At 42.6% G+C, this 25,879-nt stretch overlaps 1 protein-coding gene across 5 annotated transcripts in view; it reads left to right on the top strand.

Annotated features, from left to right (window-relative positions):
* VEPH1 (ventricular zone expressed PH domain containing 1) overlaps positions 1-25,879 on the top strand; it is a 500,435-nt gene that overhangs the window by 42,032 nt on the left and 432,524 nt on the right. For all 5 annotated transcript variants that reach the window (XM_040349240.1, XM_040349244.1, XM_040349242.1 and 2 more), the window contains one exon: positions 16,760-16,998. In XM_040349240.1, the coding sequence (XP_040205174.1) occupies positions 16,861-16,998 (138 nt within the window). In that variant the 5' untranslated portion in view covers positions 16,760-16,860. The remainder of the gene's footprint in view (positions 1-16,759; positions 16,999-25,879) is intronic.

The following is a 25,879-nucleotide window of genomic DNA, read 5'->3' as shown; positions in this document are numbered from 1 at the left end:
GTCGGAGGCGGTACCCGGAAGTAAACAAAGCCGCAAACGCGGTTGAAAGCATAAGATCGGTGAATTTTTTTCCCGATTTCATGCCTTCCAGCCTGGAGGAGAGATGTGGGGTCTTATTGACCCCACATCTCTCCATAAAGAGGACCTGTCACTCACTATTCCTATTACAAGGGATGTTTACATTCCTTGTAATATTAATAAAAGTGATCAAATATATTTTTTTTTTAAAGTGTAGAAATAATTTTTTTTATAAAATAATAATAACATTTTTTTTAAAACGCCCCTCTCCCCAGTAGCTCGTGCTCAGAAGCGAACGCGCATGTAAGTCCCGCCCACATATGTAAACGCCGTTCAAACCACACATGTGAGGTATCGCCGCGCGCGTTAGAGCAACAGCAATAATTCTAGCACTAGACCTCCTCTGTAACTCTAAACTGGTAACCTGTAAAAAAAATTAAAGTGCCACCTATGGAGATTTTTAAGTACCGAAGTTTGGCGCCATTCCATGAGTGTGTGCAATTTTAAAGCGTGACAAGTTAGGTATCTCTTTACTCAGCGTAACATCATCTTTCACATTATACAAAAAAATTTGGCTAACTTTACTGTTTTGTTATTTTTTAATTCATCAAACCGTTTTTTTTTTCTCCAAAAAAAGGCATTTGAAAAACTATTGCGCAAGTACAAATACAAATACTGTGCGTGATAAAAAGTTGCAATGACCGCCACTTTATTCCCTAGGGTGTCTGCTGAAAAAATATATCTAATGTTTGGGGGATCTGAGTAATTTTCTATCAAAAAAATTATGATTTTTACATGAAGGAGAGAAGTGCCAGAATAGGCGTGGTTTGGAAGTGGTTAAAGCCTACCCAAATCTCTTATACCCAATTTAAACTTCTTCTACAAGTTACCACAGCCGCAAAGCAGACTATTGCCAAAGCATGGAAGTCTTCATCATTAATGTTTTCTGAAACTACGAATAGAATAAACCAAGCCATGATCTTCTCGAAAACAGATGCCATATCCAACGATAATATACATAAATTTGCGAAAATATGGAATCCTTGGGTGATCTATTTTTTTCTCCTAATTTTGACACTTCTTTACGAAGACCTTGGCAACTACGGTATGTAACTTTGTTTTGAATAACTGCCGAATATATATATATATATATATATATATATATATATATTTATATATATTGTTACTAAGAAATCCCCAGAAACCTCTAGTAATCCTGACTTTTTTCTTCTTCTCTTTACTTTCCTTTTAGTCTTTTCTTTTCTCCTTATTCTATCCTTTCTTTTCCTATTTTTTTTATATAAAAAATGGTAGCGAAACACTCACTTTTACAATTTAATTTGTTATAAAACAATAATATATAGTAAGCTCTAATGTCCTATTATAAGTTTTGTTCCTCTTGATCATATAATTGTTAAAATTTATTGTAACACCTTAGTTCTTTAAATAACATTTAGCTTACTTAAAGTGGTTGTAAACCCACTTTTTTCACTTTTACCTACAGGTAAGCCTATAATAAGGCTTACATGTAGGTATAAAGAATATCTCCTAAACCTGTACGGTTTAAGAGATATTCCCCTCGCAATGCGCCGCTGATTGCAGCGGCACATGTGCAGGGGGGATCCACGGCAAAAGGACCGGCAGCCGCCGGACCTTGCCGAATTTAAATCTCCCGCGCGCACGCGCGGGAGTGACGTCATCGCCTCTCCAGCCAATCACAGCGCTGGAGCGGCGATACCCGGAAGACACGCCGGAGCAAGATGACATCTCGCTCGGCGTGGACCAGGTAAGTGTTCTTCACCTCGTTCCGAGGTAAGTATTTCATAATCAGCCAGTATGCGGTGCATACTAGCTGATTATGCCTTTTGCCTTGCAGGTTTGAAAAAAAAAAAATGTTTATGCGGTTTACAACCGCTTTAAGTCTTCAATTGCTTGTAAATACAAGTAATACTAAGATTTCATATGTAAATTCAACTAATGCTATCATCTAATCTAATCAATATTTTGTTAATTGTACCAATGTTTATATTTACAAAATCAATAAACAAATTTGACAAGCAAAAAAGGAAAACTTCCTTTCAATATAGTGCCTGAGGGGTCCCCTTATTCCACCTGTGGCACATCTGTACTGCATATACAGTAGAAGCTGCTGCAGCAATAATTGCAAACAGGTGCAGAAAGATTGTTCTTCGGGTGTCATGGTGGCTTCGAACCATAACCATATAGAGGTACTCTTGATGAAAGCAAGAATTGGCCTTGCTGTCAAAAATTGCAATGATATGCGCCTGTCATACAGGCGCAGAAAAATTGTTCTTTGGGTGTCGTTGGCTGAACTATCCCAACATTGACACTAATGTAAGGATGAATGATCGCACTACACTCACACTGAATTATCCCTAGATGCACACTAAACTGATTTTTACACTGACAATAGAATCAGAATAGAACACTATAGCACACTAACTGTCTGTCTATTAGCACTAAATAGATCCCTGTTCTATCTCTCTCCACGCCGCTATCACACTACAAATGGCCGCTATGGAAAGAATCGGGATTAAGAGCAATGAGCCATGATTGGATACAGTCTCCAATCATGACAGTGTCCAATCATGACTCTGACAGTGCTCTGTGCCCTGATTGGGCAAAGCTTTCATTGCTTTAGCCAATCAGGGCTTTCAATGCACTATACGGCGATGCAGTGCATTGTGGTCATTCGGCGGGCCAAACAAACGGTCGAACGACCCTATAATTCGGTTGTTCGGAGAACTTCTGAACAGCCAGTGTTTGGAACCGTTTGGCCATCCTTAATAATGGTAATTGTTAAGCAGTGATTATGGTTATTGTGTAGCAGTGATAGTGAGTATTGTGGAGCAGTGATAGTGGGTATTGAGGGAGCAGCAATATTGGGTATTGTGGTGCAGTGATAATGAGTATTGTAAAGCAGTGATAGTGGGGAGTGTGGAGCAGTGATAGTGGGTAGTGGGGAATGTGGCGCAGTGATAGTGGGTAGTGGGGAGTGTGGCGCAGTGATAGCAGGAAGTGGGGAGTGTGGAGCAGTGATAGTGGGTATTGTGGAGCAGTGATAATTAATGAGTATTGTGGAGCAGTGATGGTGGGGAATGTGAAGCAGTGATAGTGGGGAGTGTGGAGCAGTGATAGTGGGTATTGTGGAGCAGTGATAATTAATGAGTATTGTGGAGCAGTGATGGTGGGGAATGTGAAGCAGTGATAGTGGGGAGTGTGGAGCGGTGATAGTGGGGACTGGGGAGTGTGGAGCAGGGATAGTGGGGAGCAGTGATTGTGCATAGTGTGGATCAGTGATAATGAGTATTGTGGAGCAGTGATAGTAGGGAGTGTGGAGCAGTGATAATGAGTATTGTGGAGCAGTAATAATGAGTATTGTGGAGCAGTGATAGTGGGCAGTGGGGAGCAGTGACCACTTTAAGGGTGAAGTATATTTGTAGTGTGTACCTATCCTACCTGGAGGATGAAGTATGCTGGAAGACATTGTTTCCTTTCCTCTTACTCTGGAAATCAGATGGATTCTTTTCATGCAGGGTAAGATCCTGCTTGTCAGAGTAACATGATGTTGATAGCATTAAAGGATCACTAAAGGAATTTTTTTTTTAGCTAAATAGCTTCCTTTACCTTACTGCAGTACTGGTTTCATGTCCTTATTGTTCGTTTTTGCTTTGAAGTTGCTGTAATTCTGCTCTGATCTCCACACTTCCTGGTTGTCTTTTTCCTTACAACCATCGTACTGGGAGCTTTTCACTGTAGGTCTAAGCTGTCATTACTGTGTGTCTAAAACTTAACAGAACCAATCAGATTCATTTTAAAAACAAAACACTGCCCTGGTTTTTGTTCTGTGTGTCTCTCTAGTTCACAGGAACATGAAAACAGTTTAAAAGTAAAACTAACCTACAGGCACATTATATGATTGATTTTTTATCTATTTGTAATCATTTTTAAAAGGAATGTCTCTATACCCTGTAAACAGTCATTTCAGCAAAACATTTTTTTCCTTTAGTGATCCTTTAAGTATTACATTTAGGTGAATGAAGTAGAAAAAGTGTTGTGACTACAGCAGTGACAAAAACTGCATATGTTATGCCCTGAGCTCCCCCCACCATCTCTGCCCTCTACACATGTTACATGTGCCTGTTTTCATGATTCCATTTTATGTTTGGCTTAGACTTATACTGTATAGGACATTAATCTTCTGTAATTACAACTAAAAGCTTTTGTACACCCTGAGACAAGGAAGGGTGACAGGACTTCATCCTAGAATGCCCTATTGATAGTCATAATATCCTCATATTTTAAGCAATTTTCATAATGCCATTTTTGGATGATCAATCCTTATATTTGTATTCTTTTATTATAATAATACTAATGACATAATGTACACTTCTTTGTTTCTTTGTTCTTGCTTGTGTTAAGCAGTTAGCATATTGCCACTTTTTCCTGATGTGTGCAATAAAGACATTCATTCTACCAGTTAATAAAAAGCTCATGCCTATACTGATGTCCCAGCCTTTTTCTGGCTGGAGGCATTGGTACTTATGATCACATGACAGCGTCATGAAGTGGGTTTAATCTGCATTCCTCAGATTCCATTGGCAAAGCTGCATTAGGTTAATAGATGGCCATTTGTTTCCATACTGGAAAATCATTTTTTACATAACAAAGAAAATTGTATGTCCAACCAAACATTTTATTTTTGTATGTATTTATTCTAGCTTTGTATAGAGTGGAAGTTGTTTAGGAACCATGAGACGTTTATAAATATCTCTGACCTTCTTCTTTCTATTAATCCTGAAGACCATTATCACGAAGGCCCCGTACACACGAGAGGATCTATCCGCTGGAATTTATCCGCGGATCACTTTCAGCGGATAGATCCGCTGGTGTGTACAACCCAGCGGATATTTATCCGCGGATATTTTTCGGGTCGATGGTTTTCCAGCGGATCAAAATTTCTTAGCATGCTAAGAAATCAATCCGCTGGAATCCAGTCCAGCGGATTGATCCGATGGTCTGTACAGACTCACCGGATCAATCCGTCCGAATCCCTCCCTCGCATGCGTCGTAATGATTCGACGCATGCGTGGAAGTCCTTATATTACAGCGTCGCGCACGTCGCCGCGTCATCATCGCGGCGACGGCGCGACACGTCACCGCGGAGGGAATTCCGCACGGATTTTGATCTGATGGTTAGTACAACCATCAGATCAAAATCCGCCAGAGGATTTATCCGCGGAAATGGTCCGGAGGACCGTTTCCGCGGATAAATCCTCTCGTGTGTACTAGGCCTAAGGCCCCATACACACGATAGAATCCATCCGCTGAAAAATCCCAGCGAATGGGTTTCAGCGGATAGATCCTATGGTGTGTACACTCCAGCGGATCTTTTTCCGCGGATATTTATCCCCTGGGATGGATTCCAGCAGATAAATATTTGCTGACATGCTAAACAAATCTATCCGCTGGAATCCATCCCAACGGATGGATCCGCTGGTCTGTATAGACTCACCGGATCCATCCGTCCGAAGGGATCCCCCACATGCGTCGTAATGATTCGACGAATGCGTGGAATTCCTTATATGACAGCGTCGCGCACGTCGCCGCGTCATAATCGCGGCGACGGCGCGACACGTCATCGCCAGAGGATTTCGGCGCGGATTTCAATGCGATGGTGAGTACACTCAATCGCATGGAAATCCGCACAAATCCTCGAGAGGATTTATCCGCGGAAACGGTCCGCTGGACCGTATTCGCGGATAAATCCTCTCGTGTGTATGGGGCCTAAGGCTCCATGCCTACTGAGTTTAAAAAAAAAATTCCTTTGGCAGGAAAACAAAAACATTCAAATAGAGTGTTCTTGTACACACGTTTAGGTGCATTTAGCATTTTTTCCCAGAAAGCCCCAATCAAAAATGCAAACCAGAAGGGTTTGCATCCTGCCTCTAAATTAAAATATGCCTCTAAACGTCTTATTTGAGCTACTTCTACAGGTAAAACACAAAACTAATGTAGAAGCAGCATTTTAAAAGCTGAACTCCATCTTGGGATACACTTTGCATCAGCTTGGTCCAAACAAACTATGTGACATGTGAGGCTGCTGGAGGTGCGGTATAAACTGTATGCAACTGTGACTACATACAGCATACCGTGCTGTGTTCCAGGTTTGAGCCGAGAGATCCAGTCTCATACCCGAAACACAGTAGAGTCTATCATGGGGGCGCTCAGCCATTCAGAGTAAGCAATGTATTCTATCAATGAATACAGAGCTCCCTCTGATTGGCTGAGTCAGAGGTTGGGACATCATCAGCCCACCTCTCTGACTCCAATCAGAAGAAGCTTTGTATTCATTAATAGAATACATCGCTTTTTCTAAATGGCTGAGCACCACTGTGTTAAGACTCTACTGTGTCCCGGGTATAAGACTGGAAGTCTTGGCTTTTTTTTTTTATAATCAAAAAATGTTTTTATTTTTATTTAACATATTCCATACAGCATTAAACATTCTTCACTTACTACACAAATAACTTACACATTGCATAGAAAATCTAAAACTTTCATATCCAAAAACTTGTCAATTATTCTACCCCCCCTAAAAAGAGAAAAAAGCGAAAGAGAAAAGAAAAAGAGAGAAGAGAGAGAAGGAAAAAAATGTTGTTTTAAAATATTGTCCTCTTCACCCCTCGCTGCATTGGCTTATGTCTGCTCTGTCCCTACACCCTCCATCCCTTCTGCTTGAATAATGAGTCTCTCGTGTTAATGTGTGCCGGCCCTCTAAGCCTTTCTCCCTACTAGCGTGACATAGTAGGAAGTCTTGGCTTTAACCCAGAACACAGCACGGTATGCTGTAGGTAGCCTCAGCTACATACAGTTTATACCACATGTTAGTGCAGGACAGTTTGTTTGGGCCAAGCTGGCCCAAACAAACTATGTAAAGTGTATTCAAAGATGGAGTTTAGCTTTATGCCAGTGTGCATGGACCCTTAGACAAAAAGTGTCAGGAAAGCAAAATATGTTACAGTTGTCACCAGACCAAGAGAAGAACTTAAATCTTCCTTTGAGGACACTTGTTCTGAGACAAACACTTAATCTAAGACAACTGTCTTAGAGAGGTTTTGGCTATGCATACACTTTAGCTATTGCCATAATATATATTACAAAGGAGGAACTCAAATGCGGAAACTGTGTCCAGAAATGCAGACAGAGTGTAAAGAATTAATCCCCAGTATTGCCTGTGGTCTCCATGTAGCTGGTCTATTCCCAATTACTGACTTGCCATGCCTTTTCTGTGCACCGTGTCACTGTGTAGAGATGACCATCTTGGTAGTGACAGGATTTTATTTTTTCATGTCAGGGCCTCCAGCAAGGAGAGAAGTAAGCAGCACAGTAGTCACATTAACAAATCTTGTGAGACTAACTTCAGTCTGACTCAGCTGTGAGCTGTAGGCACAGGAGTGTCTGGCCACTCTCACATACCAGAAAGTGCAATGCTACCTTTTAGGTGGAATTAAAAAAAAAAAAAAATTTCACTGCACAGGCTCAATTAAAATTTCGAAGTGGTCCATATTATTTATTTATTTATTACAGATATTTATATAATGCCGTAAATTTTACGCAGCAGTTTACCAATATAGTGCACATTCACATCAGTCCCTGCCCTCAGGGAGCTTAAAATATAAGGTCCCTAACTTATATTCATTGTTTCTTATTTTTGGGACTCTTTAATGACCGGAATAGTACCACTGAATTGGTGTAAGGCCAATATATTTTAAAAATGACTAACATCTTTACCAAGTAACTATAGACCTATTAGTTTAACGTCTATAGTTGGGAAGATACTGGAGAGTTTAATAAAAGACCACATGGATGAGTTCTTGCTGGAAAAAAATATTTTAAGCAACAGACAGCATGGATTCATGAAAGACAGAAGTTGTCAGACAAATCTGATTTCTTTCTATGAGATAAAGAAAACCTTGGATAGAGGGGTGGCTGGCTGTGGACATGGTTACTTGCATTTTGCAAAAGCATTTGACATAGTTCCCCACACACGGCTAATGCAGTGGCGGAATTATAGGGGTCGCCAAGGTCACCGGGCCCCTTGCTGCAGGAAGCCATTGAGTGTCCCCTGCATACAGTACTTCGATAGTAGGAGTGGAGACGAGATCCCCGATCCTAAGCCGAACTGTACTCGGCACTGTGTGCGGGGAGCTTGTCACATTGATTACAAAGTGAAAGCAGTGTGTGCTGTGCTCTTTGTCTCCCCCTAAAGTGCAGTACCCAGCAGGAAGAGCTAAGGTAAAAAAGGACTGCCATTTTTTATCTACTGTATGTGTGTTCATGTGTGTGTGCTCATGTGCATGTATGTATGGACGTGAGTGTGCATGTGTGTATGTATGTGTGTGCATGTATGTGTTTATATCAGTGGCGGTGCATCCATAAGGGCGCACGGGCGCCCCCCCCCCCCTCTCTCCAGCCACCCCATGATGAATCCACCCCATTTTCGTACGCTGGGCGCCTGAATTACAGGGGGTGTTTTTTGAGGCTTCGTAATAGGTTCAAAATAGGTGAACTACGAGCACCATACTGGGCACTCACAGTCCACCCAGGTGTGTTAGAAAAGCGAATGAATATTCGCTTTCATAACACTTAACCGCCTCTCCACCAATCAGGTGCTCGGGTCTGTTACCTGTTACCCAATTAGCTGAAACGACAGGCGCCGCTATTGGACGTCTATCGGGAGTAGACGCATCAAGGACACTGCTCGTCGCCGTCACCCGCTGCCCCACTGAGACAGGCTAAGTGCCGAGCAGACTGCGAGCAGGCGGGGTCACAGTGGCTGCGTTTGATGGGCACAGTGGCTGCATTTCAGGAAACAGTGGCTGTGTTTGATGGGCACAGTGGCTGCGTTTGATGGGCACAGTGGCTACGTTTGATGCCACAGTGGCTGCGTTTCATGGGCACAGTGACTGCATTTGATGGGCACAGTGGCTGCGTGTGTTGGGCACAGTGGCTGTGTGTGATGGGCACAGTGGCTGCATTTGATGGGCACAGTGGCTGCGTTTGATGGGCACAGTGAGGCTGCAATTGATGTTTCTTTTTAAGAATTTTCCAGTTTTCACTTGCGCCCCCCAAAAAATTTGAGCACCAGCCGCCACTGGTTTATATGTGTGTGTATATGTATGTACGTATATATACAGTATATGTATGTGTATTATGTGTGTATGTATGCGTGTTTACATGACCCCCTATATGCGTACAATCAGAACCGATTTTTTTCTTTCTGGGTCCTGTTGTTCTGCCACCGGGCTCGGAGAAAAGAGCCCTGTCCGGGGGTCAGGGAGACCCTTCATGGTTTCTTGCATCGGGGCCCTGAAGGTTCTAGTTACGCCACTGGGCTAATGTGTAAAGTCTAAAGGTCTGGTAAATGGATAGAAATCTGGCTAAAAAACTGAATGAGTAATGATTATTGAATCTTACTCATGGTAAGGTTATCAGTGGTGTACCCCAAGGTTCAGTGTTGGGACCCTTACTTTTTAATATATTTATGAATGATATAGGGACTGGGATTAAAAGTACTTTTTCAGTCTTTGCAGATGACACCAAACTATGCAGTGGAATAACATCCTTACAGGATGTCTCCCAACTTACAAGCTGACCTCAATGCACTGATTAAAACGGAGTTCCACCCTAAAGTGGAACTTCCGCTTTAAGCACTCCTCACATGCCATTTTTTTTGGGGGGGGGGGGAATGGGGCTTCGGTAGGAGTGGGACTTCCTGTCCTACTTCCGCCTACGGGCCGTCTAGGCGACTCCTCCTCTCGCCCCTCCCTCTAGGCGATCTCCTGGGACACGTGACAGGTCCCAGGAGATTGCCTGTCCACTCCTAATGCGCAGCGCGACTCGTGCATGCGCAGCGAGTGCCCGGCCATGAAGCCGAAAGCTGTCACAGCCGGGTGCCCACAGTGTGAATGGAGGCGCCGGCGGAAAGGGGGGGAGAGGAGCGACGCTCCGGGCGGCCGCATCGCTGGACCATGGAGCAGGTAAGTGCCTGTTTATTAAAAGTAAGCAGCTACAATTTTCGTAGCTGCTGACTTTCAATAAACATAAAAAGGCTGGAACTCCCCTTTAATTGGGCAACTATGTGGCAAATGAGGTTTAATGTTGATAAGTGTAAAGTTATGCTCTTGGTGGCTAAGATAATTGCATGCATCATACATACTAGGGGAAGTACAACTGGGGCAATCAGGATCTGGGTGTTTTGGTAGATAATAAGCTTAAAAGGGGTTGCAAAGGTTTGTTTTTTATTTTCTAAATAGGTTCCTTTAATCTAGTGCATTGTTGGTTCACTTACCTTTTCCTTCGATTTCCCTTCTAAATGTTTTTTTTCTTTGTCTGAATTTCTCACTTCCTGATTCTCCTCAGTAAACTTTCCACCATCATCCGAGTCGTTCTGGCTGTGGGTTAGTCAGCCAGAACAGCTTACTGCGGAGGAAAATGAAGTGAGAAATTCAGACAAAGAAAACAAAGAAAAAACATTTAGAAGGGAAATCAAAGGAAAAGGTTAGTGAACCAACAATGCACTAGCTTAAAGGAACCTATTTAGAAAATAAAAAACAAACCTTTACATCCCCTTTAATAATAGCATGCAATACCAAGCTGCGGCTTCCAAAGTCCTTTCTTGTATTATAAGAGGTATAGACTCCACAGAGAGAGAGATATAATTTTGTCACCACTGACATCATCGCTTATTGTTTCAAAATGCTCCCGGCAGGGCTTGCAGACACAGTTGTACACACCTAATACTGAGTGTGACATTAAAGACCAAGAAGCTTATTTTAGTTTACTGAAGCACAGCTACAGTATGCCTTTTTTTTTGCGCTGTATTTACCGTTTAATTCTTCAGATTCTTTTCAGACTCCCGCGGGGAGTAGGCGTTCCTATGAAGAGGGGAACATGATTGATGTCCGGCTATGGCGCGTCACGCGTTCCGAAAATAGCCGGACTAGGCGCTATACGGCGCCTGCGCACAGACTAGGAGCTGACTGCGCAGGCGCCGTATACAGCCGAATCCTATTTCGGCTATTTTCGGAACGCGTCCATAGCCGGACGTCAATCATGTTCCCCTCTTCATAGGAACGCCTACTCCCCGCGGGAGTCTGAAAAGAAAAGGAAGGATTAAACGGTAAATACAGCGCAAAAAAAAAGGCATACTGTAGCTGATGCTAGTATGCTGGACAGGATGGTATATAATTATTTTAGGGTGAACCTCCGCTTTAAGACTGTAAAGAGAAGGGAGCTTGACAGTGGCACAGGGCATGCAGGGCTCCGGACACATGGATTCCAATGTTTTTTTTTTTGAAGCACATGATTAGAGCCAGAGCTAATAGGCTTCAAAAAAGGGTGGGCTTGGGCCACAGATTCGTTATTGTCACACTGATTCTCCTTTTGCCTCCTGGCCAATCAGAAAGCGGTCCTGATTGGACGAAAGGAGAAACGACCCCCCGAGGGGGGTTGTGCAGTTGACCTGACCGTCTGAGGGGGGGGGGGGGTGTGCATTGTTTGCGGCTCCGCTGGAGCTTGAGTCTGTTAAGAGGAAATTATGGAGTGCATTTTAACCACTTACCCCCCGGTGACATTTTTATTAATATATTTTTTTACTAGTAATGGCGGCGATCAGCGATTTTTTTTCGGTACTGCGACATTATGGCGGACACTTTTGACACATTTTTGGGACCATTGGCATTTTTATAGCGATCAGTGCTATAAAAATGCATTGGATTACTATAAAAATGCCACTGGCAGTGAAGGGGTTAACACTAGGGGGCGGGGAAGGGGTTAAGTATGTCCCTGGGTGTTATCTTACTGTGGGGGGGTGGCCTCACTAGGGGAAACACTGATCCTCTGTTCATACATTGTATGAACAGAAGATCAGCATTTCCCCCGCTGACAGGACCGAGAGCTGTGTGTTTACACACACAGCTCCCGGTCCCCGCTCTGTAACGAGCAATCGCGGGTGCCCGGCGGCGATCGAGTCCGCCGGGCACACGCACAGGAGTCGGGGGCGAGCGGGGGGCCCCCTAGTGGCGGCTAGAAGAGAGGACGTTATACTACGTGCTCTCGCCTAGGACAGCCACCTTGCCGACGTAGAACGGCGGTGCGCGGTCGGGAAGTAGTTAAAGGATACGTTTATCTTTATCAACATATTACACCTGTATTTAGGGTGTAACATGTTACATGTTGGTAATCATCAGCCCCTCACACCCAGATCCCCTTCACATGTGATTTTTATTTTCACTGGTGTTTTGGCTGAGGGAAGAAGGTTCTTATCCAAGATTGAACATCACATGGCCCCATCCATTAGCCCCTCAATCTGGCCAAGTTGGCCTGTACCTTTAGCAGAGAAACAGCCCCAAAGCATGTTTCCACCTTCCTGCTTGACTGTAGGGATGGTGTTCTTAGTGTCATAGTCAGCATTCCAAAGAGCTTTATTTTGGTTTCATCTGACCACAGCACTTTCTCCCAATGCTTCTCTGAATCATTTAGATGTTCATTGGCATGACTGTACATGTGCCTTCTTGAGGAGGGGGGCTCGTTGTGTTTGGAGGATGAAAAATGCTGACTATGCCCCTAAGAACACTGAAGATAGGTCATGGATGGGTCTTTCAGCATGACAATGACCCAAAGCATATTGCCAAGACAACAAAGGAGTGGCTCCAGAAGAAGCACATTAAGGTCATGGAGTGGAATAGCCAGTCTCCAGACCTTAAACCTATAGAAAATTTGTAGAGGGAGCTTAAACTTCGAGTTGCCAAGTGACAGTCAAGAAACCTTAAGGATTTAGAGAAGATCTGTTAGGAAGAGTGGACCAAAATCCCTCCTGAGATGTGTGCAAACCTGGTCACTAACTACGAGAAACATCTAACAAATATGCAATATGGATGATACCTTTTTGTAAACTTGTAAATCTTTCTCGGAGTCTATCAGCATTACTGAGTATAAGACTGATCACTTTGGAATATTTGAAACTACTTTCACACGGGGCAATTTTCAGGCGCTAAAGGGCTAAAAATAGTGCCTGTAAAGCACCTGAAAAATGCCTCCCCTGCAGCCTCAGTGTGAGAGCCCGAGTGCTTTCACACTGGAGCGGTGCGCTTGCAGGATGTTAGAAAAAGTACTGCAAGCAGCATCTTTTGGGTGATGGAGAAGCAGTGTACACACCGCTCCTCCACCGTCCCTGCCATTGAAATCAATGGCTAATGCTGCGTACACACGACCGCTTTTAATGTCATGGAAAAAACAATGTTTTTCTCGACGTGATTCTTGTCAAGCCTGCCTTGCATACACACGATTGTGAAAAAAAAAATGCTCAAGCAAAGCGTGGTGACGTACAACACGTACGACGGCACTATAAAGTGGAAGTTCCATTCAGATGGCGCCACCCTTTGGGCTGCTTTTGCTGATTTCGTGTTAGAAAGAGTTTGTTGAGACGATTCGCTCTTTTCAGTCTTTGTGCTTTTCAGTCTGTTACAGGATGACAATGTGCTATCTCCATTACAAATGCTAGTTTTACCAGAACAAGTTCTCCTGTCTCATAACTTGCTTCTGAGCATGTGCGTTTTTCCCGTCGTTAAAGCCTACACACCACTGTTTTTCATGACGTGAAAAATGACGACGTGAAAAACAAAGAGAAAAATTGGAGAATGTTCTAAATTTTTAATGGCCATTTTTCACGTCGAGAAAAATGCTCTGGAGCCCACACGATCGTTTTTAATGACCAATTAAAAAAATAGCATTTTTCAAGTCATGAAAACCGGTCGTGTGTACGCGGCATAACACTGCCAAAGCGCCTGCAAAGCACTTCAGCAGTGGCACTTTGCGGGTGCTATTAGTCCTTTATTAGGCCGCTAGCGGGGGTTAAAAGCTCCCTGCTAGTGGCAGAAATCCCCGCCCCAGTGTGAAAGTAGCCTTAATGTCACGCAGGACCATTTTTCATTAAAAATATTTCAGTAATTTAAACAGATTACAGATTAACTCAGATAACAGTTGTTAATGTTTTTTTCCTAAATCCAGAGTATGCACAAAACACGCTCTTAAATTAAACATTAATCTTCCTGAAATATAATTTGTAAAATTTATAATGCACTCTTTCTTGTTGGATTGAAGGAGTGTGTATTGGATAATATCAGTTTAGAAGTTTTTTTTATAGTATTTCCAGCATTGACTATTAACATGCTGTATTTTGTGCATTGACGTATGCTGCCTATTTATTTTGGACCAAAAACCAAACCTACAACATTTTTTGCAACACACCACAATGCAGACCATATGGTGCTTGCAGCATGGGTCAGTTGGCTCATTGGGGGTTACTTAATAAAGGAAAATCCACTTTGCACTATAAGTGCAAACAACAAGTGCAGAGTGCACTTGAACGTGCAGTCGCTGTAAATCCGAGGGGGACATGCAAGGGAAATAAAACAGCATTTTAGCTTGCGCATGATTGGATAATAAAATCAGCCGAGCTTCCAAGTGCACTTTCAAGTGCGCTTTGCACTTGTAGTGCGCCGCCCCCCCCCCCCCTCCTGTAGTCAAAAAAAAAAAGGGGCCCTTTGAGAATTTTTATTTTTCCTAAAATGTCGTTTTTACTCTTTACTAGCTGCAGTGATGGTGGCCGTCTATAGAGGGCGCTGCAGCACCACCCCCTCTCGCAAAATAACATACATTCATGCATTGTATTGCACGAATGTATGTTATTGTTGGTTGCCAGCTGCCTGGTTTATTCAGATAACCGGACGTAGGGCACCGGTTACCTGAATAACGGCAGCTGGTTGGCTGAACGGAAGTGCCTATCAGAGCCGGTGGCTCTGATAGGCTTTCCAAGAACAGCCCTCGTTTTCCAGGAGTCTATTCTTGGAACGCACGGTGTGTGCGTTCCTTGAATAAGACTGACAGGCGTCTCAGCCAATCAAGTAATCTGATTCTGGTAATCAGGTTACCGATTGGCTGAAGCGTCATCGAGGGCGGGACGAGGGATATCAAGGGACGGTAGAAGCATGGCTGGGCTGACCCCAGAAAGGTAAGTGCCAGGGTGTAATCTCCTTTTCCTAGCTGCTGTTCATATGTGGAATGAATTGGATACTTGCTAGATGGTATGGACAGCAACCAGCCACGAGACCTGCTGGCCCCTCTGCTCTGCTGGGACTTGTAGTTCTGTGGTATGTTCTGGATCTGATGGGACTTGTAGTGCTGTGGACATCTATGCTCTGGCTCTGCTGGGACTTGTAGTGCTGTGGACATCTATGCTCTGGCTCTGCTGGGACTTGTAGTGCTGTGGACATCTATGCTCTGCCTCTGGCTCTGCTGGGACTTGTAGCTCTGTGGACATCTATGTTCTGGGCCTTGTGGTGCTGCCAATGCACAGTGACTGCATTTGATGGCATGGCACAGTGGTGCGAATTGATGGCACAGTGGCTGCATTTGATGGGCACAGTGAGGCTGCAATTTTTTTCTTTTTACGTTTGCGCCCCCCTCCCCCAAAATGTTGAGCACCAGCCGCCACTGGTGTAGGTCAGTCCTCCCACTAAAGCTGGATATTCAAATAGATTTTTTTTCTGTTCAACTTCGATCCCCATATCCACACAAGCAATGTGGATGCAGGGATCTCTCCCACTGTAATATTGTATTCTGACAATGGGGACTACTCTGTGGGGTTGCAGGGAAAATGCCAATACTATCTAAAATAAAAGATTGCCCCCTATCTACAGTTTGCTTAATTTTGAATACTCTGTAGACTTATGTAAATATACATTTCTGGCTTAATTTTCAATAATTTATTTGTAAAATACATTTTTGAGTAGGATTAAAAGCATTGCATTTTGTCATAGGCAAAAGCTGAATTCCAGCATAATAACCATATCCCAGCATATCCCAACCCAGACATGATGGTGGTGATATCATGGTTTGGACCAGGGTTGCCAACCACCAGTAAATTTACTGACAAGGGAAAGAGAAATTACCGCTCAAGGTGGGTCTGCTGGACCATCAGTAGCTGCTCAGGAGGCCAGGAGTGACGGCAATGCACGAGGCAAAATGTAGAAGTTAAAAGGATCGACAGCCGCACCTCCAAAAAAAACATTGGGTTGTCTTTATTTAAAAAAAAGATGTAAAATGCACTACAAATAACAGCAAAGGGTGGAATACAGCTTACGCGTTTCGCACTGTGATCAGTGCTTAGTCATGGCAATCATGACTAAGCACTGGTCGCAGTGCGAAACGCTTTTACGCAAATACGGTGAGACAAAAAGTATTGCAAAGACCGCCATTTTATTCTCTAGGGTGTTAGAAAAAATATATATATATAACGTTTGGTGGTTCTAAGTAAATTTCTAGCGAAAAAAATGTTTTTAACTTGTAAACACAAAATCTCAGAAAGAGGCTTAGAGCTTAATTGGCTAACACTAGATCCCTCCCAACAACAACTGATATCCCACACAGCAACAATAGATTACCCACCCAGAGGTGGGGATTCATGATTTTTTTTATGTGTGTTTGTCACAAAATGTATTTTACAATGTGTGCATACATACCAGTATACAATTTTCTTTTGCATGTAAAATTATAGAATTACTATGATTTTGATTGTACCAGAATGTTTAACTTCATTTACTACAGAAAAAAATAAGTAAGCTAATTACAATATTTATGTTATTTTCTTTTATAGAGAGATCTGAACAAAGGATGATACTTGAAAGAATGGACTGTAATGAACTCTTGACACATTCGCATGCATGTAAATTGTAATTTGTGGAATGAGTAACAGCCATGCACCATTTGTTTCAACTGGTCTTAGAACAGAAAGATCTGTCCAGAGCAGGGGACTTGTTCTCTTTAGATGATTTTGAAATTGAAGGTAGCCTGTCTGAAGCTCTGGAACAAATCAGGATTATATCATCCTCCTCGGTAAGTAAAAAAAAATATAATTTAAGCACCTCTGTGTGTTTTGATGCACATTGTGCTCAATTCTAATATTAAAGTCCATCATGTTTGTCAATGTAGAGTGTGGAAAGATGAAGCCAATACTAATGCTCTTACTATTTTTGAAACATTTTCAATGAAAGCTTGTTCTGTTGAATCACAGAAACATGAGTCAGCATGCACCTGCTCTCCAGATGTTCCTTCAGGCTGGGTTCACACTAAAGCATGGAGCGGCTCACAGCAAGAGTCCAGTGCATCTTCATTCACCGGTACAGGTCTAATTTCAGCCTGAATTTTTGGCTGATTTCTGACCTGACATGCAATTTCCAACAAACACTACGTGCCATCATACTCTCCAAACTCCTTTCCCAAAAATACTATCTGTCATCATACCTTCCACACTCCTCTACAGCTAATACTGCCTGCCGTAATACCCTCCTCATTCCTTTGCTGCATATACTGCCTGCCATCCTACCCAAAACTGACGGGAACATACTGGCCATCATCCGTGCTGCTCTCCGGGACATACAGCTCCCTTAGAGTGAGTGAGTGAATAACTTGTATAGCGCTACAAACGCTAAATCGGCTCAAATCGCTTTGCATCCGGTGACGTCCTAATTCTTCTAAATAGGTGGGTCTTAAGTTTTTTCCTGAAGGCCCGATGGTTTTCCTCCATGTGGATGTCCGTGGGTAGAGTGTTCCATAGCCGTGGTCCTTGGACTGCAAATCTATGTTCTCCCTTCAATTTGTAGTGGGACTTGGGGATGTAGAGGAGGTTTTGGTTGGTTGATCGGAGAGCGCGATTGGGTGTGTAGTGTTTTATTTTCTCGCATAAGTATTGAGGAGCGTTTCCTTGTGTGCACTTGTGGGTGAGGCAGAGGGTCTTGAATGTGATCCGATCCTTTACAGTTAGCCAATGAAGGGTCCTCAGTGAAGGGGTGATGGATTCCCAGGATTTTTCCCCGTTACCAGTCTTGCTGGCGTGTCCTGGACGACTTGTAGGCGCAAAATCTGGTATTTAGGTAGTCCTATGTAGAGGGAGTTTGCGTAGTAGAACCGGCAATTGTTGATTGTTCCAACTACTTCCACTATTACCTCTTCTGGGATGAAGGGGACGAGTCTACCCTTTTGCACTTCTGTCCTTGCACATACTGCTCACCTTGTAGGCAGGGGTTAAGCCTCTGTATAGTTAAGTTGTGTCTAATAGTGTGTCCTGCCTTGTTAGCCAAATTTGTCTGCTTGTGGTGGAGCTAGAGAGACGTGTGAGAAGAGTTGGTCTCAGATAAAAAAAATGTAGGCCATGAGAAAGGTAAGAAAAAGCCCCCTCGGGGCAGGCCTATGAAAGCTCCTATTTGAAAGGGACCCAAATTTAAGACTATGGATGAAGAAATGTGGTACTCAGGAAAAGGCTGTGTGAAAGCCTCCGGTTCTTTTAGTTGTAAGATGTGCTGGAGAAGAGGGAAGAGAGCCTGTCAATGTGCTGTGTTATGGAACTATGCTATGTGATTCAAGTAAAGCATGAGAAAGGCAACTGGCATGGACAATCCTATTTTTCAGAATATCTTCTGGTATATGAAGTGTGGGTCTTGGACCAGGTAAACGGGAGTGTATAAAATGGTGGAGTGGCCTCTTACTATAGGTATATGCTCACCCAATTTATGTGGTAAGAAGATCAGGGGAGGTACCCATTACCATACCCTGGCACCCCTGTACTGGACATAACACTCACTGTAATACCCCCTGCACATACTGCCCACATTTATACCCACAGCCACTCTCTCCTGCAAACACTGGCCCTTCTTATGCCCTCTTACACCCCTGTTCTGGACATTCTACCCACTGTAATAACCTATGCACTCCTCTCCAGCACATAGAGTGGGGATCGAAATTTTGGGCACCCCAGGTAAAAAAAATTATTAATGTGCATAACGAAGCCAAGGAAAGATGGAACAATCTCCAAAAGGCATCAAATTACAGATTAGACATTCTTATAATATGTCAAAAAAAGTTAGATTTTATTTCCATCATTTACACTTTCATAATTACAGAAAACAAAAAAATGGTGTCTGCAAAAGTTTGGGCACCCTCCAGAATTTATAGCATGCACTGCCCCCTTTGCAAAGCTGAGACCTGCCAGTGTCATGGATTGTTCTCAATCATCATCTGGGAAGACCAGATGATGTCAATCTCAAAGGTTTTAAATGCCCAGACTCATCTGACCTTGCCCCAACAATCAGCACCATGGGTTCTTCTAAGCAGTTGTCTAGAAAATTGAAACTGAAAATAGTTGACGCTCACAAAGCTGGAGAAGGCTATAAGAAGATAGCAAAGCGTTTTCAGATGTCAATATCCTCTGTTCGGTATGTAATTAAGAAATAGCAGTAATCAGGAACAGTGAAAGTTAAAGCAAGATCTGGAAGACCAAGAAAAATATCAGACAGAACAGCTCGCAGGATTGTGAGAAAAGCAATTCAAAACCCACGTTTGACTGCACGATCCCTCCAGAAAGATCTGGCAGACACTGGAGTTGTGGTACACTATTCCACTATAAAGAGATACTTGTACAAATATGGTGTTCATGGAAGAGTCATCAGAAGAAAACCTCTTCCATGTTCTCACGACAAAAATCAGCGTTTGAACTTTGCAAATGAACATATAGACAAGCCTGATGCATTTTGGAAACAAGTTCTGTGGACCGATGAGGTTAAAATATAACTTTTTGGCCGGAATGAGCAAAGGTACGTTTGGAGAAGAAAGGGCACAGAATTTAATGAAAAGAACCTCTGTCCGACTGTTAAGCATGGGGGTGGATCAATCATGCTTTGGGGTTGTATTGCAGCCAGTGGCACAGGGAACATTTCACGAGTAGAAGGAAAAATGGATTCAATAAAATTCCAGCAAATTTTGGATGGTAACTTGATGCCATCTGTGAAAAAGCTGAAGTTAAAGAGATGATGACTTCTACAAATGGATGATGATCCTAAACACACCTCAAAATCCACGGGGGATTACATCAAGAGGCGTAAACTGAAGGTTTTGCCACGGCCTTCACAATCTCCTGACCTCAACATAATTCAAAATCTATGGATAGACCTTAAAAGAGCAGTGCGTGACAGACAGACAGACCAGAAATCCCAAAGAACTGGAAGACTTTTGTAAGAAGAATGGGCAAAGATACCTCAAACAAGAATTGAAAGATTCTTGGCTGGCTACAAAAAGCGTCTACAAGCTGTGATACTTGCCAAAGGGGGCAGTACAAGATATTAACTCTGCAGGGTGCCCAAACTTTTGCAGACGCCATTTTTTTGTTTTCTGTAATTTTGAAAGTGTAAATGATGGAAATAAAATCTAACTTTTTTTGACATATTATAAGAATGTCTAATCTGTAATTTGATGCCTTTTGGAGATTTTTCCATCTTTCCTTGGCTTCGTTATGCACATTAATACAAATTTTTACCTGGGGTGCCCAAACTTTCGATCCCCACTGTACTGCCCACCTTCATACCCTCTGCACTCCTTTCCTGCACATACTGTCATATTTTTATAATTCTTCTATAAACACCGCCTGTCATGCTCTTTGCATTTATTTTCTACCGTCACAGCCTCACTGCCACACCATCCACAGTTCTCACTTGCATATATTGCCTGCTGACATTCACTCCTCTCTTGCACATACGTTCCCCATGTGAAAACCTCCACACTCCTCTCCTGCATATACTGCCCCTGTCATTCTCTTTGGGGGAAAGGAGGTTGCATGGTCCAACAGGCTGTTATTTGCCTGTAATACTGTCACAAAAACCTGTCCATGGGCCTTCAATGGTAATGGAAATGTTACCTAAAAGTTAGTTTAATGCAAATTGAATAGAGTTCCTGATTTTAGCACGGTGTCAGTGGGGGTTATTTACGAAAGGCAAATCCACTTTGCAAACTGCACTGGAAATTGCACTGAAAGTGCACTTGGAAGTGCAGTTGCTGTAAATCTGAGGGGAAGATCCAAAATGAGGGGAAGCTCTGCTGATTTTATCATCCAATCATGTGCAAGCTAAAATGCTGCACTTCCAGATGCACTTTCAGTGCAATTTCAAGTGCACTTTGCACTTGTAGTTTGCACTTGTAGTGCAAAGTGGATTTGCCTTTCATAAATAACCCCCACTGTGTTCTGCACAGAAGGGAACCTCACATAGCCAGCAGACCCAACATTGAGCTGCTGGGAACCTCCTCTGTTTAGCCGCTGCACAGGAGAGTTTACTGGAAGGGAGAAGGTCTGCTATAGGTAGTTTGTATAAGTCTAGTTTTGGGCCTTCTGCTCTTGTCTAGCCCTATGCGAGACCATACCCTTGCTGACACCACTGGAATACCTTGCATCCAGCAGAATTATACTGTACACACCACCCTTTAAAAAAATAAGCAGACTGTATTGGTAAACTAAGATCACAAATATGATAAAGTAGATTGGCACATGGAAATCATTACACATAAACAGAACAGTAAAGGGTATAATGTACTTCACAGGGTTACTTTTAAAAATCAAATCTCAGCTTATACTGAAGCATCAGGGGAATAAGCGGTCCTATCAAATAATATCGGATGAACTGTCGTGATCGGCTCTGGTAAGCTCTGTACTAACGATCTGATTATCGTATGATCGTGTCGAAAGCAGTATTTTTCGTCCGATTTCCGGATCGTGTGTATGGGCAATAAGGCAAACCCAAGTGTACCAGCTGTGGTATAGGAAATTAGGATGTTATATGGCAATAGCAGTCTTAACTTTTCCTTAGCATATAAAAGACTGGGACTGATATGAATGTACAATATAGTGCATATGTAAAGTGTTGTGTAAATTGACAGCACTATATACTGTAAAAACCTGTAATAAATACATTATAAATAAATAGTAGTATGTGTTCTGTAAGGCCTCATACACACGACCGAACATGTCGGCTGAAACTGGTCCACGAACCAGTTTCCGCGAACATGTCCGACCGTGTGTAGGGCCTAGCAGACATTTTTCTGGCCTAGCGGACAGGGTTCCAGCGGACAAAAGTTTCTTAGCATGCTAAGAAACTTGTCCGCTGGAAACATGTCCGTCGGACATGTTCGATGGTTAGTACGACTCATCGGACATGTCCGCTGGTTATGACGTATAACCAGCGGCCCGAAATCCTGCGCATGCGTCAAATTGATTCGACGCATGCGTGGAAGCATTGTACTTCCGTGTTAGAGAACGTTGGTGTCTTCTACGTCACTGCGTTCTCTGTCCGCGGGGATTTTGGTCTGATGGTGTGTACACACATCAGACCAAAAGCTCCCAGCAGACATGTCCGATGAAAACGGTCCGTGGACCGTTTTCATCGGACATGTCTGCTCGTGTGTACAAGACTACTCTTCACATAAACCGTGGGTGTATTGTAAATAGACAGATAACATTTGGTGCGTAGTTTACAATTCATATTTACTCAGGAGGTGTATAGTCAATAGTGCTTGCAGGTCACACTTATTTCCTACACCCAAACCTTAAAGTTTGAGACATGAATGTCCTTTATGTATTTGCAATACATAAATTAAACTTTAAAAAGAAGAGAGACTTATAGAAAAAGTCCTTACAAGCACAGAAACAGGAAGATGGGAAAGGAGGAAGGGCATTAGAACGGCAAGCTCAGGTAAGTATTAGGGGGGCTAGGGAGGCTGCTACACACAGGTTTTTTATTTTAATGCATGGAATGCATTAAGATAAAAAAAAAACTTCTGCTTTTACAACCCCTTTAAGGTCCCTGGTAGAGTAGTCGAGGAGAAATTGACAAAATAACCGAAAATCGGGTCAGCAGAGTTAAAGCGGAACTAAACTCTATCAATCAACATTAACTATTTTTATCTTTGCTACTAGCATTAGTAAATAGATATTTATTTGTGTTAAACTTTTTTTTCTACATTTCTTTAGTTGCTTTCTATTTTCTGTCCTAATCCAAAAGGATGTCATATGTTTCAGAATTCTTCATGGGCATTTATCCTTTCATATGAAGGAGGGGAGGAGAGGATTTCTCAGCTAAGCAAATCTTCCTAAGGGCAGATGGATTCCAGCAATAAAAGCTAGGTGAATCATCTGCCCTTACTCTGATGGCCATGGCTAGAAATGCTAGGGGGATGTTTTTCAAAGTGATCTCAAAGCATAGAGACATGGAAAGATGGGTCAGTTTGCTTTGAATAATAAAATTAAATAAATGGTCTTTTCGGTTTGTGGTGCTCAGATACAGTTTAGGTCCGCTTTAATAATAATTTTGCAGTGCCAGGGTCTTGATATGATGCTAGCTAAATATAATATATACTGTAGGTAATCTTATTGAATTGATCATGAAGTTGTTATACAATGAAACCACTAGAGGGAAATATTGCAGCATGATTAGTGTACTATATGCAGTAGCATATGCAGAACTGTCCTACATTTGAAGTGACTGTTCCTGTTTTGGAAATTCCTCTATCCCGCACTATTTCTCAAATTTTCCTCTTTTAGCTCTAGTGTAGAGATCTTTCCAAATTATTGTTAATATATTAATATATACTGTATTAGCCATTTTTTTAAACTTTGGATAGAATGGGACGAGAGTTAAAATTTCAGACAGGTTATTATGTGTGTCAGTAATGCCCTGTACACACGATCGGTTCGTCTGATGAAAATGAACCGATGGATTTTTTCATCAGATATCCGATGAAGCTGACGTTCATCAGTCTTGCCTACACACCATTGGTTAAAAATCTGATCGTGTCCAACGCGGTGACGTAAAACACAACGACGTGCAGAGAAAAATGAAGTTCAATGCTTCCGAGCATGCGTCGACTTGATTCTGAGCATGCGTGGATTTTTGACCGATAGATTTCCCCACAGACGATCGTTTTTTTCTATCGTTTTTTTAACCATACGAAAAAATTAAAACAGGTTCTATTTTTTTCACCGATGGGAAAAAAACTGATGGGGCCCACACACGATCGGTTCGTCCGATGAAAACGGTCCGTTTTCATCAGACAAACTGATCAGGTGTACAGGACATGAAGACAAACTGATCAGGTGTACAGGACTGAAGCTCAAACAAGTTCCGAACCCTTCCGCGTATCGGGCGGTTTGGGCGTATTTGAGCGTTTCCATTTCCCATAGAAAGTAATGGAAACGCTTGATTCAAGCGACTTGCACGACAACGAGCGTTTGCTACGGGCGTTTCGTCGCTTTAATCAATAGAACTTTTCACCCAGGCAGAAGATTAAAAAAATCTACCAACGTAGCAACAAGTGATGAAAAGATGATCATTTTTCCTATTGGCTAAAATAAAAAACGTTGAAGTACAAAAACGTCAGACGACGCTGTATGCAAACGCGCAAATAAGCATGAATACGCGCGACAAAACGCCCGAAAAAATGACCGAACGACCGACGCTCAGGTGTGAATGCAGCCTAACAGAGATTTTCCTTTCCTGGACACCTCACAATAAATATGGAGGGGTCATAGAAAGAAAGCACAGGCAGCAAGATAATAAAAATATAGTACAACGTAGATCTCTTCGCAGGCCTTTTTAAAAATGTGTTTTTGTTTATGTCCTTTTTGTGAGATTTCAAATGACTTCCTGTTTTGACAGGAGGTAAGCAAAAATTCCACCAATAAGGACACAGGTGACAGTAAACACCTGACAAAATGCTTTTTCGGATTCATTCCCACGTAAACAGCATGTTTTTAAGCGTTTTTCAAGCGTTTTCTCCCAAGTGATATTGAGAGCTTTTTAAAAACGGAATTGCACGTTTTTGCAGCTTTTGTCAGGTGTTTTTTTCAGATTTTTGTCACATCTGCCTTTTCAGTGCTGGCTAATACATAGTAGATAAAGGGTGTCAACTCCTGTAGTAGGAGAGAAATCTGTGCTGAAATCCTGAACACAATCTTGAACTGAATCCTAAACACAACTGAACACATGTGTGATTTAGTAGCATTCCCATATGTAACAGGAGTGACTTTAGGGGCACAGGGTGAATGAGAACCCCACTATGGTCTGTGCTAGTCACATTTAATGCGGTCAGATATTGTATATATTGTATATATATATATTGTGTGTTGGCTGATGTATACTAGTAAGCTTGCTGTGATAAAAGGGGTGGGGTGTGATTGCATTCCATTGTCTATTGTGGTAATTAAGTCTGCTATGTGGATTGGAGCTTGGTAGACAGTCTGAATACCTATTATGGGATGTTAAAGTGTCTTGCTGTGAGGAATGGGGGGGGAATCACTCCAGCAAACCCCCCTCCCCTGCTAAGACTGTTTACTGAAGTAGAAGTTTGAACACACCTGACCTGTATCACCATTGTCATTGGACAATTTAACCCACCCTGTTTCCCAAGGGTGGGAGGGATGTATTTTGAAGAGAAATGTGTTACCATGTGCAGATAATAAAGATCCATTCCCTGTTTTGAACCTCAACCAGAGCTGTGTGTCTCGTTTCTGGGGGGAATTCTTATCGGTCGTGTTCGTTTGCCTGATTGTGGAGTGTCGATAAGGTGTCTTGGGTGGAATGGAATATCGTGAACGGATTTAACCCCTGTCCCATTTGGGGTTCCGTTACAATTGGTGGCAGCAGTGGGATGATCCCACAGCCTTAAAGGACAGCTACAAGGACACAGGACAATGGAGACACAGTAGGAACGGCTGAAGCTCTCTACCCTCAAGGACTTACTGGAGAGCCGGGGCAGAGCAGCCAGAAACCATAAGAAGATGGACGTGATCACAGAACTTGTCCAAATGGATGGAGCGGAAAGACCCAACATAATGGAAAGGCCCAGCGTAACAGACAGGACCCCGGAGGAAGAAAGTTTTGATCGGGCTGTTAAGCTAAGA

This window comes from Rana temporaria, chromosome 4 (assembly GCF_905171775.1).
Source record: "Rana temporaria chromosome 4, aRanTem1.1, whole genome shotgun sequence".
Classification (NCBI taxonomy): Eukaryota; Metazoa; Chordata; class Amphibia; order Anura; family Ranidae; genus Rana; species Rana temporaria.
The sequence above is the reverse complement of the archived record's forward strand: the minus strand, read 5'-3'. Positions and strand labels throughout refer to the sequence as shown.